We start from the raw sequence: 17283 nt of genomic DNA, 5'->3' as shown, positions 1-17283 counted from the left end.
TTTATTTTTATAAATAATGTTCTAAGAAATATATTTTATTTAATTTACTTATGGCATATTTAAACATTTTTTGGCAAATAAAAATTGTGTATATTCATGATGTACAACATGTGTTGATAGACGTACTCATTGTGGAATGGCTAAATCAAGCTAATTAACAAATCCATTACCTCAAATATATACCCATTACCGCAAATACTTATTTTTTTGTGTGGTAAGAACAACTAAAATCTACTCTCTTAGCAATTTTCAAGCATATATATATATATTTTTTTGTTTGTTTGTTTGTTTTTGTTTTTGAGACAGGGTCTTGCTCTGTTGCCCAGGCTGGAGTGCAGTGATGCAATCTTGGCTCACTGCAACCTCTGCCTCCCGGGTTCAAGTGATTCTCATGCCTCAGCCTCCTGAGTAGTTGGGATTACAGGCATGCACCACCACGCCTGGCTAATTTTTGTATTTTTAGTAGAGATGGGGTTTCACCATGTGGGCCAGGCTGGTCTCAAACCCCTGACCTCAGATGACCCACCCGCCTCAGCCTCCCAAAGTGCTGGGATTACAGGTGTGAGCCACAGTGCCTGGCCTCAAGTATATATTTTTAACTATAGTCACCATATAGTATAATAGATCTCCTGCACTTATTCCTGCTGTCCAACTGAAATTTTGTATCCTTTGGCCAAAATCTTCCAATTCTTTCTCTCTCATCCCCTGGTAACCACCATTCTGCTACTTCTACAAGCTTGACTTTTTTAGATGCCACACATAAGTGAGATTAAGCAGTATTTGTCTTTCTGTGCCTGGCTTATTTCACTTAGCATAATGTCCTCCAGGTCCATCTATGTTGCTGCAAATGACAGGATTTCCTTATTTTTTAAGGCTGAACAGTATTCCATTGTTTGTGTGTGTGTGTGTGTGTGTGTGTGTGTGTGTGTGTGTGTGTGTGTGTGTGTGTGTATCTATATCTCACATTTTCTTTATTCATTCATCCATTGGTGTACATGTAGGCTGTTTCCATGTCTTGGCTATGGTGAATAATGCTGCAATGGATATGGGAGTACAGATACCTTGACATGCAGATACCATTTCCTTTGGATATATACCCAGAAGTGGATTATTGGATCATATGGTAGTTCCATTTAAAAATTTTTAAGGAACCTCCATACTATTTTCCAAAATGGCTGTACTAATTTACATTCCCACTGACAGTGTACAGGGTTTTTCTCCACATCCTTGCCAATGCTTATCTCGCTTTTTGATAATAATCATTCTGACAGGTGTGAGGTGATATCTCATGGTAGTTTTAATTCACATTTCCCTGATGATTAGTGATGTTGAACATTTTTTTCACATACCAGTTAGCTATTTGCATGTCTTTTTCTTTTTTGAGACAGAGTCTTGCTGTTGCCCAGGCTGGAGGGCAACGGTGCAATCTTGGCTCACTGCAACCTCCGCCTCCTGGGTTCAAGTGATTCTCCTGCCTCAGCCTCCTGAGTAGCTGGGAATACAAGCGCCCGCCACCACGCCCAGCTAATTTTTGTTTTTTTAGTAGAGACAGGGTTTCACCAGGTTGGCCCGGCTGGTCTCGAACTCCTGACCTCAGGTGATCCACCCGCCTCGGCCTCCCATGCTACTTGCATGTCTTCTTTTGAGCAATGTCTTTTCAGGCCCTTGTCCACTTATCTGATGTAGGGGTCGTGAATATTTTCTCCCATTCCGTAGGTTGTCTCTTTACCTTTTTTTTTTTTTTCCAGACGAGGTCTCACTCTGTTGCCCAGGCTGGAGTAAAGTGGCACGATCACGTGTCACTACAGCCTCAACTGTCTGAGCTCAAGTGATTCTCCTACCTCAGCCTCCCAAGTAGCTGGGACCACAGGCGTGTGCTATCATGCCCAGCTAATTTTTTTATTTTTTTGTAGGGTTGAACTCTCACTAAGTCACCCAGTTTAGTCTCGAACTCCTGAGCCCAAGCAATCTTCCCACCTAGGACTGTCAAAGTGTTGGGATTACAGGCATGAGCCACTGCACCAGGCCAGAAACTCTACGTTTGATTCTAACCACAGCAGCTAAGCAGCTGAGGACAAACTGTTGGGATATTTTGGTCTCAGTCAATGGCAGCCAGGTTACCAACCCTGACAAGATACAAGTTTTCTTCGTTGGGTTCCTGGTACAAAAGTCAACCTTTTCAGTTAGTTATGAATGAAAGGGCATGAAGATTGTGCTATTAGTTTATCCTGAAGGTCAATCTTCAAAAATACTGGTTCAACATGGATTTGGATATTATTAATATAAATTTATGGCTTAAAGAGGACAAAAGGTGTTTTTTCGGGTTCCTTTAAGAGATATTTAGTGAGGGAACAAGGCACTTAGTCATCTTTGCTATGACAGGTTAAATACAAGGTGTACTGGGAACATGTAAGAGGGTGACTTAACTCAGCCATTGGGGGGTCAGGAGAAGTGTTCCTAAGGAAGTGATGTCTAAGTGAGGTAGGCAGTACCTTGGCAAAAAAAACCTTGAAGTTAAGAGTGCATATGAGAAATGAAGGTATGTCCACCTGGCTGGCAAATGGAGTCTAAGATAGGGCAGTGATGATAAAGATATAGGAAGACGCTAGATCTGGAAGGGCCTTCTAAAAAGAATGACAATATAAATTTATTGTACAAAAGGAGACACTACTGAGAGTGAAACCAGGCAATATTAATACTTAGGTAGGGACAACAGATATAAACCAGGCTATTCTCAGCAAATCAGAAATTATGGTCACGCTACTTGTAAGTCACATTCAGGTGCTTGGACTTTCAGTGAAAGCATAGAGTATGTATCTTCTACATTTTGCCTAAGTGACTTCATTCTTTTTTTTTTTGAGACAGAGTCTTGCTCTGTTGCCCAGGCTGGAGTACAGTGGCACGATCTCAGCTCACTGCAAGCTCCGCCTCCCGGGTTCACGCCATTCTTCTTCCTCAGCCTCCTGAGTAGCTGGGACTACAGGCGCCCACCACCACGCCCGGCTAATTTTTTGTATTTTTAGTTGAGATGGGGTTTCACCGTGTTAGCCAGGATGGTCTCGATCTCCTGACCTCGTGATCCGCCCGCCTCAGCCTCCCAAAGTGCTGGGATTACAGGCGTGAGCCACTGCACCCAGCCAGTAACTTCATTTTTACTTTTGCCTTTACTTGCTCATTTCACAAGTATTTGAGGATACACTTCAGAGCACTGAGGTTATAAAGACAACAGTGTCTGTCCTCAAGGTCTGTCTAGGTAAGACACACAGCCAAATAAACAATTCTAATACAGTTATACAGTTTTGGTTCTGACGCTTCCAATGAGCTGTAGACTTGTATTTGTCATTTCCAGTCAGAATGCAAAACACAGATCCAAAACAGAACTTTCAATTTCTCCTCCAAATCTATTCTTCCTTCAGCTGGTCATGTAAGTGATGCCACTATCACATCCACTTAAGACAAAAACCCAGAGGAGTGCTTCCTTAATCAGTAATCAGTGTTACCCTTCTTCTCACTGTGCATTTTAATTTTGCCACATCTTTTTTTTTTTTTTTGATACAGTGTCTCACTCTGTCACCTAGGCTGGAGTGCAGTGGTGTGATACTGGGTCAATGCAGCCTCAACCCTCTGGGCTCAAGCGATCCTCTCACCTCAGCCTCCTAAGTAGCTGGGACTACAGGCATGCGCCACTACACCTGGCTAATTTTTGCAATTTTTGTAGAGACGAAGTTTCACCATGTTGCCCAGTTCTCGTGCCTCCTTGAACTCCTGAACTCAAGTGATCTGCCTACCTTGGCTTCCCAAAATGCAGGGATCCCAGGTGTGAGGCACCGTGTCCTGCCCTCTCCACATCTTTCTTAAGCACACTGACTAAATTGGTCTAAGTAGAGCCTAACATCAACTGAAGGGAGAGGGTAATTTCCAGGTAGTTGAATGCTATGATTTTTGTTTTTTTGTTTTTGAGACAGACTCTTGCTCTGTTGAACAGGCTGGAGGGCAGTGGTGCGATTTCAGCTCACTGCAACCTCCACCTCCAGGGTTCAACCAATTCTTGCGCCTCCCAAGAAGCTGGGATTACAGGCATGCGCCACCACACCCAGCTAATTGTTGCATTTTTAGCAGAGACAGGTTTTCGCCATGTTGCCCAGGCTGATCTTGAACTACTGGCCTCAAATGATCCATCTGCCTTAGCCTCCCAAACTGCTGGGATTACAGGAATGAGCCACTGTGCCTGGCCCCTGAATGCTATGTTTTTAACGACTAGATCTCAGTATTATGTGGGACTCATTTTTCTACAGTATTACAACACTGATTACTGATATTCATTGTTGACAATCATGACATCCAGATCTGGATATTTGCCTTAGCCAGTCTCAAAATTTGAGTTTCAATGACAAAGACACAGATATGTCCTAAATGACTGACCCCACTTCCACTATGTGAAGTTGAGAGTGGTTGTAAAGCTGTACAGCTATAGGTGAAACACTAATGTTAATCAACTATCTGTTGAACAACTACCGTGTAAAAGGACAATTTATGCCTTAGAGAGCAATTTAAAATTTTTTTAGAGTTGGGGGTCTCGATACGTTGCCTAGGCTGGTCTCAAACTTGGGCTCAATCCATCCTCCTGCCTCAGTCTCTCGAGTAGCTGGGATTACAGGTACACACCACTTCACCAGGCAAAGGGCAATTTTAATATTTCTACCATCCACTCTCCACACAGCTGCCACAGTGATCCTTTTTTTTTTTTTTGAGATGCAGTTTCACTCTGTTGCCCAGGCTTGAGTGTAGTGGCACAATCTTGGCTCACTGCAACCTCCACCTCCCAGGTTCAAGTGATTCTCCTACCTCAGCCTCCTGAGTAGCTGGGATTACAGGCGCCCGTCACCATGCCCAGCTAATTTTTTTTGTATTTTTAGTAGAGATGAGGTTTCACCATGTTGACCAGGCTGGTCTCGAACTTCTAACCTCAAGTGATCCGCCTGCCTCGGCCTCCCAATGTGATGGGATTACAGGTGTGAGCCACCACTCCCAGCCCACAGTGATCCTTTTACAGCAAAGCTACTCCTTTGCTCTCAACCCTTCATCATATTCTGTCACTTCCCAATAAAATCCAAACCTTACCAGATGATACATGATCTGCCTATGATTTCCATCTTTCTCTCATTTGCTGTGCTCCAGCCACACTGGTCTTGCCCTTTTTCCATGCCAAACAAATCCCCATTTCAGGGCCACTGCACTTGCTGCTTCTCTTCTAGGATAGTTTCCCTCTAGAAGTCCATGTAGCTCCTTCTCTCATTAAATGATCAGATATTTATGTGCCTCCTTAGCTAAGAGGCCTTCCTTATCTACCCTAACTAAAAGAGAATCCCCACATCACTCCTTTTATCCTGATTTATTTTTCCTTAAAACTTGCCACATTACTGGGCATTATCTATTATTTAGTAATGTGTATATTGCTTATTGACAGTCTTCCCTACTATAATATGAGCTCCATGAGGCAGAGACTTTGTTTTGTTCACTGCTGAATTCCCAGCACCTACAACAAGCCTATTCACTAAACATTTGTTGAATTAATCTTCAGGATACATCAAATGTAAAATATCCTATCATATATTTATTGATGTGATGCATAGGAAAATGTCTGGAAGGGTACATACCAAAATGTTAATTATTTATTTAACCTGGTGGGAGGTGGTTTTTCTTTCCTTTTCTTTTCTTTTTGAGACAGAGTTTCGCTCTTGTTGCCCAGGCTGGAGTGGAATGGCAAGATCTTGGCTCATTGCAACCTCTGCCCCCAGGGTTCAAGCGATTCTACTGCCTCAGCCTCCGGAGTAGCTGGGATTACAGGTGCCTGTAATCCCGCGTAATTTTTTTTACACCCGCGTAATTTTTTGTATTTTTAGTAGAGACGGGATTTCACCATGTTGGTCAGGCTGGTCTAGAACTCCAGACCCTGTGATCCGCCCGCCTCGGCCTGCCAAAGTGCTGGAATTACAGGCGTGAGCCACCGCGCCTTGCAGGGCTTTTTTTTTTTTTTTTTTAGAATGAACTTGTATTATGCATATACCAAAAAAGAATGAAAGGGTTCACACAGGCATAAAGTGTAAGTGAATTCTAAAAAAAGGTTGGGCAAATTTATCAAAGGCAGACTTCTAAATAGATGTAACAGTTATATAGTTCAGATAAACCATGGTTTGAATTCCCTTCCCCACTACTTCCTAGCAATGTGATCCCAAGTTATTTATGTCAGTGCCTAGATTTCTTCACCTGGAAAATAGGGATAACAACAGGTGCCTACCTCACAAGTTTTAAATGAGACCGTATGTGTAACCTGCTTTGTGCAATGTCTGGCATGCAATAAGTACTCGACAAATGGTAGCTATTAGAATCATCATTAACAGCAGTAATAAGAGATCTTGGGACATACCTAGCCCTCAAGATTGACATCAGAGTAGACCACCACATCCTCTCATCATTGCGCCTCAATTTGGGCCTCTGAAGCCCAAAGAGGGGATGGTTCTTTCCAAAGAAGACAATTTCGACGTTCCAGAAGCATCTGATTGAAACGCACCCTCTTCACCCCTTAAAATCAGTCTGGTTCATCCACGAGCAGCCCTTCGGGGCCCTGACTGGAGAGGCAGCCACGGCTCGCCGTCCCTGGGCCCAGTTCCCTCAGCCTCAATTTCCCTTGCTGCAACAGGGGTGGAGGTGGGAACGTTATCCCCAAACCCAGGCAGTCCCGGCTCGGCCCGCCTCACCGCACTCCGGAGGGGACCAAACAGCCCCACGCGCCAGGAAGCCTCAGGCAACGGGCCACGCGCCACACGGGCAAAGTGATTACTGGTCGGATCAAAAGTCAGGCAAGCGGCTCGGCCCCATCCTCCCAGTCCTCGGGCACGGGGACAGCAGCGGGCGCGCGGCGGGGACCGGGAAAAGGCCAAGTGGGCGGTGGCGGGCGCTCAGCACCGGGTGGGGGCCTCCACGGCCCAGGGGCGGAGGCGGCGGGCGCGCGGCACGCGGCGCGCTCGCCACTGCGCCGCCCGGGGGCGCGCACGCAAAGCCCGGAGGCGCGCGCGACCGGCGGCTCTTTGGCGCGGATTAGGGGGTCTCGGCGAGGTGAGGCGCCAGGCAGCGCTGGGCGGGCGGGTGGCGGGGCGCGAGCCCCTCTAGCGGGACTAGGGAGAAGCGGGGGCCACGAGGTGCGGCGGGGGAGGAGGCGCGGGCTGCGGGCCGCGGGCCCCGGCGGCGGGCTTGACGCGGCAGGCTGGCGGGCCGGCGGGCTGGCCGCGGCGGGCCTCGCCGCTCTGTTGGGGAGGGTGGTGTGGGGCCGGGCCTGACCCCGGGGGACCGCCCCGCGTCTGGGCGGTGCCCCAGTGCCCCGGCCTCGCCATTTCCCGCTCAGCCCTGGAGCGCGTAGCTCTACCAAGAATGGCCACTGTGCCTGATGCCCCTGACCAGCGTTGCCCATTTGAATTTCCTAGCAGGCCCCCCAAAGTAGGTATTTCGGTACCCTGTTAGAGCTGAGGCGCAGGTAAAATGACTAGCCCAGGCCGGTCCCACCCCGTAAGGATTTGAACGTTGGCTCCACAACTCGGGAGCCTGCGCCTTTCCTCCTCCCAACGTGGACTCCTGCCCGGCGAAGTGCCTCACTTCCTTCTCCCGGTAACTGATTCGAATTTGGTGATTGTTAGTTTGGAGCTAGCGCCAGTGTTTCCACGGAAGTTGGTGTCAGAATGTGGTCTCTTGTGAAAGGAGGAGAAAGAAGATTCTGCAGACTGCAATATTGTGCTTTTTTGCCTTTTTTTTTTTTTTTTTCTCCTAGGCTGTACTGCAGTGCAGTGGCACGATCGCGGCTCACTGCAATCTCCGCCTCCCAGGCTCAAGCGATTCTCGTGCCTGAGGCGCGGGCCACCACGCCCAGCTAATATTTGTATTTTCAGCAGAGGTGGGGTTTCACCATGTTGGCCGGGCTGGTCTCGAACTCCTGACCTCAAGTGATCCTTCCGCCTCGGCCTCCCAAAGTGCTGGGATTACAGGCGTGAGCCACCACGCCCAGCCCTACTATTTTTTTATTTTTTGAGATGGAGTTTCTTTCGCCCAGGCTGGAGTGCAATGGCGCCATCTCAACACACTGCAACCTCTGCCTCCCGGGTTCAAGTGATTCTTCTGCCTCAGCCTCCCGAGTACCTGGGATTACAGGCGCCCGCCACCACACCTGCCTATTTTTTGTATTTTTAGTAGAGATGGGGTTTCGCTGTGTTGGCCAGGCTGATCTCGAGCTCCTGACTTCAGGTTATCTGCCCACCTGGGACTCCCGAAGTGCTGAGATTACAGGCGTGAGCCACTGCACCCGGCCTCCTACTGTGCTTTTTCGAGTGTTGATCAGTCCCTATTGACTGTGCATCCTTTACTGGACGTCTGTTTTTGTTTTTGTTTTTTGAGAGGGAGTTTCACACTTGTTGCTCAGGCCAAGTGCAACGGCGCGTTCTCAGCCCACTGCAACCTCCACCTCCCGGGTTCAAGCAGTTCTCTTGCCTCAGCCTCCCAAGTAGCTGGATTACAGGCATACGCCACCACGTCCAGCTAATTTTGTATTTTTAGTAGAGACAGGGTTTCTACATGTTGGTCAGGCTGATCTCGAACTCCCGACTTCAGGTGATCTGCCCGCCTCGGCCTGCTAAAGTGCTGGGATTACAGGCGTGAGCCACTGCGTCCAGCCTTGATATCTGTATTTGAAATGACACAGCTATCCCTTGTAAGACACTGCGCAAGTAACATACTCTTTCAGAGCTTGCTTTTGAAAAAGCAGCTTGCCCCAGAAGTGTGGGAGTGAGGATTCAAACAATCTCCACACCTTGGTACCCATGGGTACCTAGCAAATGGAAAAAGTTCAGTAAATTTGGCTGTTATTTGATTGTTGCGTTCATAATATACCCTTGCTAGACTCATTTTTCTTCAGAGCTCAACTTGTCCTGAGAGGACAGCAAAGGGAGACCTACCCCACCCCAAAAAGGGAAAGTTCTTTGCTGGCAGCGTTAGCGGAAATGTTGCCCACACTTAGTGATGAATTATTCTCCAAGCTAAAAATTACCAGGGTGAAAAAAATCACTTCAGAAAAGCTAAAGATAAATTAACCTTTTGTAGAATTAACATTTATTAGTCCACTACTATGTGTTTATTGTATTCCTCCTGTATGCTTGGCATTTTAAAAGCATACAAATATGTATCCGATATAGTCTCTGCTTTCACTTATTTATTTATTATTTATTTTTGAGACAAGATCTTGCACTGTCGCCCAGGCTGGAGTGCAGTGGCACAATCTCGGCTCACTGCAACCTCCACCTGCCGGGTTCAAGCAACTCTCATGCCTCAGCCTCCCGAGTAGCTGGGATTATAGGCGCCCGCCACCACGCCAAGCAAATTTTTTTTGTATTTTTGGTAGAGACGGGGTTCTCACTATGTTGCCCAGGCTGGTCTGAAACTCCTGACCTCTGGAGATTCACCTGCCTCAGTCTCCCAAAGTGCTGGAGTTACAGACATGAGCTACCACACCCAGCCTGCTTTCACTTAATTTAGAAGTGGGGGAAAATATACATTCAGAAGTAATACTCACAAAGTAGAATGTGAAAAATGCCAGATAAAAAGCTGTGAGTGGGCCGGGCGCGGTGGCTCATGCCTGTAATCCCAGCACTTGGGGAGGCTGAGGTGGGCAGATCGCCTGAGGTCAGGAGTTCGAGACCAGCCTGGCCAACATGGTGAAACCCCGTCTCTACTAAAAATACAAAAATTAGCCAGGCCTGGTGGCCCGCGCCTGTAATCCCAGCTAATTGGGAGGCTGAGGCAGGAGAATCGCTTGAACCCGGGAGGCGGAAGTTGCAGTGAGCTGAGATCGTGCCATTGCATTCCAGCCTAGGCAACGAGAGCGAGACTTAGTCTCAAAAAAAAAACAAAAACAAAAACAAAAAGCTGTGAGTGTACAGAAGAAGGATTATTTTTTGACTTAGTGTAAAATATTATTTTATTTCTGCTTCAAAGAAGATACTTTGGGCCAGGCATGGTGGCTCACACTTGTAATCCCAGCACTCCAGCACTTTTGGAGGCCAAGGTGGGCGGATCACTTGAGGCCAAGAGTTCGAGACCAGCCTGGCCAACCCTGTCTCTCCTAAAAAAATGGTGGTGGCACATGCTTGTAATCCCAGCTTCTCAGGAGGCTGAGGCACAAGACACGAGAATCAAAAATGAGAACCAAATGGAGAATGAGAATCCCCTGAACCTGGGAGGCAGAGGTTGCAGTGAGTACTGCAGCCTGGGCAACAGAGCCAGACTGTGTCTCCAAAAAAAAAAGAAAAAGAGACTTAGTCTGTCCTCCAAGCTGGAGTGCAGTGGTGGCTCACTGCATCCTCGACCTCCTAGGCCCAAGCGTTCCACCTCATCCTCCTGAGTAGCTGGAACCATAAGCATGGGCCACTGTACCCGGCTAACTTTTTTTTTTTTTTTTTAAGAGATGGGGTCTCCCTATGTTGCCCAGGCTGGTCTTGAACTCCTGGGTCCCAGTAATCCTCCCACGTCAGCCTCCCAGAGTGCTGGGATTACAGGCATGAGCCACTGTGCCTGGCCCTGTTACGTACTTGTTGAAAGAGTGAGGAACAAATGTATGTTGTAATAGATAGGATTTTTTGGTTTCCAGTTACAGAAACTCGTTCAGTCTTATGATTAAAGTTGAGTTTATTAAAGTTTATTAAAGAGAGAGAAATGAGAGAAGAGTTAAACAGTTGAGCCACCTGGGGCTACGGATTTCAACAGCCAGAGCACATGGACTGAATTCTTTGAATGAATTCTAGTGAATAACTAAGCTCCAACTGCCTTCTGTCCTTTCATGTCTTACTCAAGATCCAGATTTCTGGAAGAAGAGACCTGGTTGCTTTAGCTTTTGTCAGGGGTGGGGAATGGGATATTGTGATTGGCAGCCCCACCAGTACCACATGAAATGTGGGAGGGTCAGTTTCCCAAATAAAGATGGCAGCTAAGGAGAGAAATGATGCTGAGTAGAGAAAGCCAACAGTTGTTTATTAGAAATATGTAGCATTTGCCCCTGCCACCCTCAGTGCCCCATAGACCCAGATCCTTCCTCATAAAAAAGAAAAATATGTAGCATTTATAGAGGACCAGGTACCATGCTACATTACTTATATGGATTATGATATTTGATTATGACATTTAATTCTCACAACTTTGGAAGGTAGGCACTGTTATACCCACTACAGAGGAAGAAACAGGTTTTCAGAGGTGGAATAATTTTTCAACATTACAAAGCTAAGATGTGGCAGAGCTGAGTATGTTGCATATCTTCTCTTTATCTTGTCCTTTTGAATGATCTTCTGATCCATGTGCCACTTTTGTTTGTTCCTAGGGAGTCATCAAGCTTTGGTGTATGTGTTGGCCGGTTCTGAAGTCTTGAAGAAGCTCTGCTGAGGAAGACCAAAGCAGCACTCGTTGCCAATTAGGGAATGGACCGTTTGGGTTCCTTTAGCAGTAAGTACAGTGGGAACAAGTCTCAGGTGACTTATTATTATTATTTTTTTGAGATGGACTCTCCCTCTGTTGCCCATGCTAGAGTGCAGTGGCATGATCTCAGCTCACTGCCATCTCTGCCTCCTAGGTTCAAGTGATTCTCATTCCACAGCCTCCCGAGTAGCTAGGACTACAGGTGTGCATCACCAGGCCCAGACAATTTTTGTATTTTTAGTGGAGGTGGGGTTTCGCCATCTTGACCAGGCTGGTCTTGAACTTCTGGCCTCAAGTGGTCCACCTGTCTTGGCCTCCCAAAGTGCTGGGATTACAGGCGTGAGCCACCATGCCTGGCATACATAATTTCAAAAATTAAAAATAATAATGCCCTAACTATAATAAAAGAGATAAATACAAGAGAAGTAATCTATGGTAAAACAATGCAATTTATAATAAAGCAATATGTATTTCAATATGTTTAGACATGATTACAATAGAAGACATGATTTAAGTACTAGATACTTGAACCCATATGTTGAATCACTGTGCATATACAAATGCAGAATGATTCAAGTGTGTCATGTTGGTGACTAAGAAACACCACAAGCTAGAATAACTAAATGTTCTGAACAAAACAAAATACATTGTCCTCTAGACTTATATACAATTGCCTTTCTGGAAATTTCAGTGCATATTAAAATTGTCAAAAATACTTTGCTTTATATATAACATGGAATTAGATTCTAGGTCATATGAGATTTTTCATTCACTTGAATGTCTGGTGGGACATTTGAAAGTTGCACAGGACACACAAAAAAGTCAATTTTTATTAGAATGTATTGAGCATTGTAGGATGTCTAGAATCCCTGTTTTAGGGGCCTGCAGAATGCCAGTGGGGCTCTGGTCATTGTGGCAACAAAAAGGTACCTCCTCAGATTTCCAAATGTCTCCCTAGGGGGGAGTTGAGTACAATTAGGTTATATAATATAATTGATACAATGGAATGTTATTTGTCCATTAGAAAGAACAAGGAAGGTCAATGTGTATTGTCATGAAAACATGTCCGCATTATGTTGTCAAGTTAAAAAACATGTATGATATTCCACTTTTTCTTTTTCTTTTTTTTTTTTTGAGACGGAGTTTCGCTGTTGTCACCCAGGCTGGAGTGCAGTGGCGTGATCTCGGCTCACTGCAACCTCCCTCTCCTGTGTTCAAGTGATTCTCCTGCCTCAGCCTCGTGAGTAGCTGGGATTAGGCGCCCACCACCACATCCAGCTAATTTTTTATTTTTAGTAGAGGTGGGGTTTCACCATGTTGGCCAGTCTGGTCTTAAACTCCTAACCTCTAGTGAGCCACCCGGCTCAGCCTCCCAAAGTGCTGGGATTACAGGTATGAGCCACCGTGCCTGGCTATTTTTTCTTTTTATTATTTTTGGTAGAAGCAGGGTCTCGCAGTATTGCCCAGGGTGGTCTTGACTTCCTAAGCTGAAGCGATCATCCTGCCTTTTCCTCCCAAAGTGCTGGGGTTACAGGCATGACCCACAGAGCCCAGCCTCTACTTTTGTTGAATATATGTACTATATTATATAGAAGAAAGGTTGGAAAAATATTTTTCAAAATGCTAATTGTGGATGACATACTTTACAGTTTTATTTTAGTCTGGAATGTTAAGAACTTACTTTTACAAAGTAATTGCTTTTTTTTTTTTTTCTTTTTGAGAGAGGGTCTTGCTTTCTTACCCAGGCTGGAGTGCAGTGGCATGCTCAAGGCTTACTGCAGACTCGATCTCGGCTCAAGTGATCCTCCTACTTCAGGCCTCTGTATAGCTGGGACCACCAAGCATGCACCACTGCACCTGCCTAATTTTGTGGGGTTTTTTTTTGTAGAGACATGGTTTCACCATGTTCCCCAGGCTGGTCTCAAACTCCTGAGCTCAAGTGATCCACCCACCTTGGTCTCCCAGAGTGCTGGAATTACATGCATGAGCCACCGTCGCCCATGCAGTAATTGCTTCTTGACATAAGGATTTAAAAAATCACTTTGGGCCTGCAATCCTAGCACTTTGGGAGGCTACGCCAGGTGGATTGCTTGAATCCAGGAGTTCAAGACCAGCCTGGGCAACATGGGAAAACCCCCCCCTCTACTGAAAGTACAAAATTTAGCTGGGTGTAGTGCACATACATGTAATCCCAGCTACTTAGGAGGCTGAGGCATGAGAATTGCTTGAACGTGGGAGGCTGAGGTTTCAGTGAGCTGAGATCAAGCCATTGCACTGCAGCCTGGGTAACCAGAGTGAGACACTGTCTCAAAAAAAAAAAAAAAAAAAAAAGACCACTTTTCAGGAGTTCGAGACCAGCCTGGCCAATATGGTGAAACCCTGTCTCTACTAAAAATATAAAAAATTAGCTGGTCGTGGTGGTGTGCACTTGTAGTCCCAGCTACTCGGGAGGCTGAGGGAGAAGAATCACCTGAATCCAGGAGGTGGAGGTTGCAGTGAGCTGAGATCGCGCCACCGCACTTCAGCCTGGGCGACAGAGCAAGACTCCGTCTCAAAAAAAAAAAACTACTTTGCTCAGTGGCTGATGCCTTTTTAAAAAATAGGATAGTTGGAGGAAAGAGAGAAGCAAGCTTATATCTAACAGGAAGTGAGGAAGAGGGTAACTTGGTAGAAGTTGGCACCTGTCACTTAATATACAATAATTTTTGGCTCAGTGCAGTGGCTCACTCCTGTAATCACAGTACTTTGGGAGGCTGGGGCAGAAGGATCACTTGAGGCTGGGAGTTTGAGACCAGCCTGAGCAACATAGCAAGATTTGTTCTTCTGCATTAAAATTTAAAATGGGGGAAATGGAGTAGCTGCGCAGTTTCATATATTGAATTTGAAGCTACTGCCAGGAGTACATTTTTTTCTTTCATCATTTTCTTCTGTGTCTTTTTTTTTTTTTTTTGAGATGGAGTTTCGCTCTTGTCACCCAGGCTGGAGTGCAATGGCGTGATCTCAGCTTACTGCAACCTCTGCCTCCCGGGTTCAAACGATTCTCCTGCCTCAGCCTCCTGAGTAGCTGAGATTACAGGTGCCCACCACCACACCTGGCTAATTTTTGTATTTTTAGTGGAGATGGGGTTTCGCCATGCTGGTCAGGTTCGTCTTGAACTCCTGAGCTCAAGTGATCAACCCGCCTCAGCCTCCCAAAGTGCTGGGATTATAGGTTTGAGCCACCGCGCCCACTCTCTATATCTTCTTAAAAACAAATAAAGAGAACAGTGATCTTCACTTGGAAGAGGGAAAGGTATCTTGAAGAATGTTTCTTGGACTTTAGGGAGGCAAATACTATTACAGAATGTGAGAAATCCTGTTCCAGGCTGAACAAATTAAATTCCTTCATCTACCTTCAAAGCTTTTCTTCTCTTAGATTCTTGTGATTGATCATAGAGAACAATTTTGCTAGGTTGCCGTGACTCCAGAGGCCGAATTTGGGGCAACCAGGGACACATATATCTGCATTTTTATGAGTTTTGAGAGTTTGGATTGTACTCCTTGTCTTCATAGTTTGGAGACATACCACTGTCATTGGAGTAGAAGATCTGCTGTGTTATGTACTTACCATGGGAGAAAGGGAGGAAGCTTCCTGGGTTTCAATTCCCACTCAGAGCCAGGTGTGGTGGCTCATGCCTATAAGTCCACCACTTTGGGAAGCTGAGGCAGGAGGACTTCTTAAGACCAGTGTGGGCAACACAGTGAGACCCTGTCTCTACAAAAATTAAAAATTTAGCCAGGCGCAGTGGTGCAAGTCTGTCCCTCCTCTTGGGAGGCTGAGGTGGGAGGATCACCTGAGCCTGGGGAGACTGAAGCCACAGTGAGCCGTGATCTCACCACTGCACTCCAGCCTGGGCGACAGACTAAGACCCTGTCTCAAGAAGACTCTGTCTCAAGAAGACCCTGTCTCAAGAAAAAAAAGAAAAATCCAAACTCAAATATAAAATAGTATATTCCAAAATATGTATTTAGAAGAGACATGTATTTAGAGGCTAGCTGAGTGTGATGGCTCATACCTGTAATCCCAACACTTTAGGAAGCTGAGGCAGCTCAAATTCCTGGGACCGTTTGAGCCCAGGAATTCAAGACCAGCCTAGGCAGCATAGTGAAACTCTGTCTGTACAGAAAATAAATTTTAAAACCAGGTGTGGTGGCTTGTGCCTGTAGTCCCTGCTAGTTAGGAGGCTGAGGTGGGAGGCTCATTTGAGCCTGGGAGGTTGAGGCTACGTTGAGGCATGATCGTGCAACCACACTTCAGCCTAGGTGACAGAGTGAGACCCTATCTCAAAAAAATAAATAAAGGAGTTTTCTCTTATTTGCCCCAACTTTTTATTATGAAAAATTTTAAACTTAAATAGAAAAGTCAGAAGAACAGTACAGTGATGATGATGTGTTTTTTTATTTTTTTATTTTTTTTTGGAGACGGAGTCTCTCTCTGTTGCCCAGACTGGAGTGCAGTGGCGTGATCTCGGATCACTGCAACCTCCGCCTCCCGGGTTCAAGCAGTTCTTCTGCCTCAGCCTCCTGTGTAGCTGGGACTACAGGTGCATACCGCCATGCTTGGCTAAATTTTTTTTTTTTTTTTTTGAGACGGAGTCTTACTCTGTCGCCCAGGCTGGAGTGCAGTGGCGCGATCTCGACTCACTGCAACCTCTGCCTTCTGGGTTCAAGTGATTCCTCTGCCTCAGCCTCCTGAGTAGCTGGGGTTACAGGTGTGCACCACCACACCTGGCTAATTTTTGTGTTTTTAGTAGAGATGGGGTTTCACCATCTTGGCCAGGCTGGTCTTGAACTCCTCACCTCATGATCCACCCGCCTCGGCCCCCCAAAGTGCTGGGATTACAGGCATGAGCCACCGTGCCCAGCCAATTTTTTTGTAGTTTTAGTAGAGACAGGGTTTCACTGTGTTGCCCAGGCTGGTCTCAAACTCGTAAGAGCAGGCAATCTGCCTGCGTCAGCCTCCCAAAGTGCTAGGATTACAGGCGTGAGCCACCATGCCCAGCTGATTATTATTATTATTATTTGAGGCAGGGTCTAGCTCTGTCGCCCAGGCTGGAGTGCAGTGGCACAATCTTGGCTCACGGCAACCTTTGCCTTCCGGGTTCAAGTGATTCTGTGCCTCAACTTCCCAAGTAGCTGGGATTATAGGCTGTGCCCCCATCCCTGGCTGTTTGTATTTTTAGTAGAGACAGGGTTTCGCCAGGTTGGCAAGGCTGGTCTCAAACTTCTGGCCTCAGGTGATGCACCCACCTTGGCCTCCCAAAGTGCTGGAATTACAGGGTAAGCTAATGTGGCCGGCCTACAGTGATTATTTATATGCTTGCTACCTAGATTCAGCAATTGTTAACATTTTGTCAGATTTTCTTTATATTGTATGTGCAGGTATGTGTCCATTTTATGCTCCTGGAAAAATAAGTTTGGGATATTATGAAACTTCCAGTTAAAAATGTGTTTGTGACTGGGCATGGTAGCTCATACCTGTAATTCCAGAGCTTTGAGAGGCCAAGGCAGGAACATTCTTTGAACCTAAAAGTTCAAGACCAGCCTGGGCAACATGGTGAGACATCGTCTCTACAAAAAATTAACCAGGTGTGGTGGCATGTGCCTGTAGTCCTAACTACTTGGGAGACTGAGGCAGGAGGATTGCTTGAGCCCAGGAGTTTCAGGTTACAGTGAGCTATTGTCAAGCCATTGCACTCCAGCCTGGGTGGCAGAGCAAGACCCTGTCTCTAAAAATAT

At 46.1% G+C, this 17283-nt stretch overlaps 2 protein-coding genes across 11 annotated transcripts in view; one reads left to right on the top strand and one right to left on the bottom strand.

The window, feature by feature from the left end:
* Positions 1–7013, bottom strand: part of ACACA (acetyl-CoA carboxylase alpha) — a 324373-nt gene extending 317360 nt beyond the window's left edge. For 2 of the 4 annotated variants that reach the window (XM_031011317.3, XM_055388359.2), the window contains exon 1: positions 6428–7013. In XM_031011317.3, coding sequence (XP_030867177.3) covers positions 6428–6465 — 38 coding nt within the window. In that variant the 5' untranslated portion in view covers positions 6466–7013. The remainder of the gene's footprint in view (positions 1–6427) is intronic. The other 2 variants (XM_031011323.3, XM_055388355.2) reach the window with 2 other exon arrangements.
* An 8-nt stretch (positions 7014–7021) lies between these two features.
* Positions 7022–17283, top strand: part of TADA2A (transcriptional adaptor 2A) — a 68545-nt gene continuing 58283 nt past the window's right edge. For 2 of the 7 annotated variants that reach the window (XM_063706507.1, XM_063706506.1), the window contains exons 1-2: positions 7312–7662; positions 11411–11532. In XM_063706507.1, the coding sequence (XP_063562577.1) occupies positions 11508–11532 (25 nt within the window). In that variant the 5' untranslated portion in view covers positions 7312–7662; positions 11411–11507. Of the gene's footprint in view, positions 7117–7311; positions 7663–11410; positions 11533–17283 lie in introns of those variants that run through there. The other 5 variants (XM_031011312.3, XM_055388360.2, XR_008680167.2 and 2 more) reach the window with 5 other exon arrangements.

The sequence above is a fragment of the Gorilla gorilla genome, chromosome 4 (genome assembly GCF_029281585.2).
Source record: "Gorilla gorilla gorilla isolate KB3781 chromosome 4, NHGRI_mGorGor1-v2.1_pri, whole genome shotgun sequence".
In the NCBI taxonomy this organism is placed as follows: Eukaryota; Metazoa; Chordata; class Mammalia; order Primates; family Hominidae; genus Gorilla; species Gorilla gorilla.
Note: the sequence above shows the minus strand (reverse complement) of the source record. Positions and strands in the feature narration are given on the sequence as shown.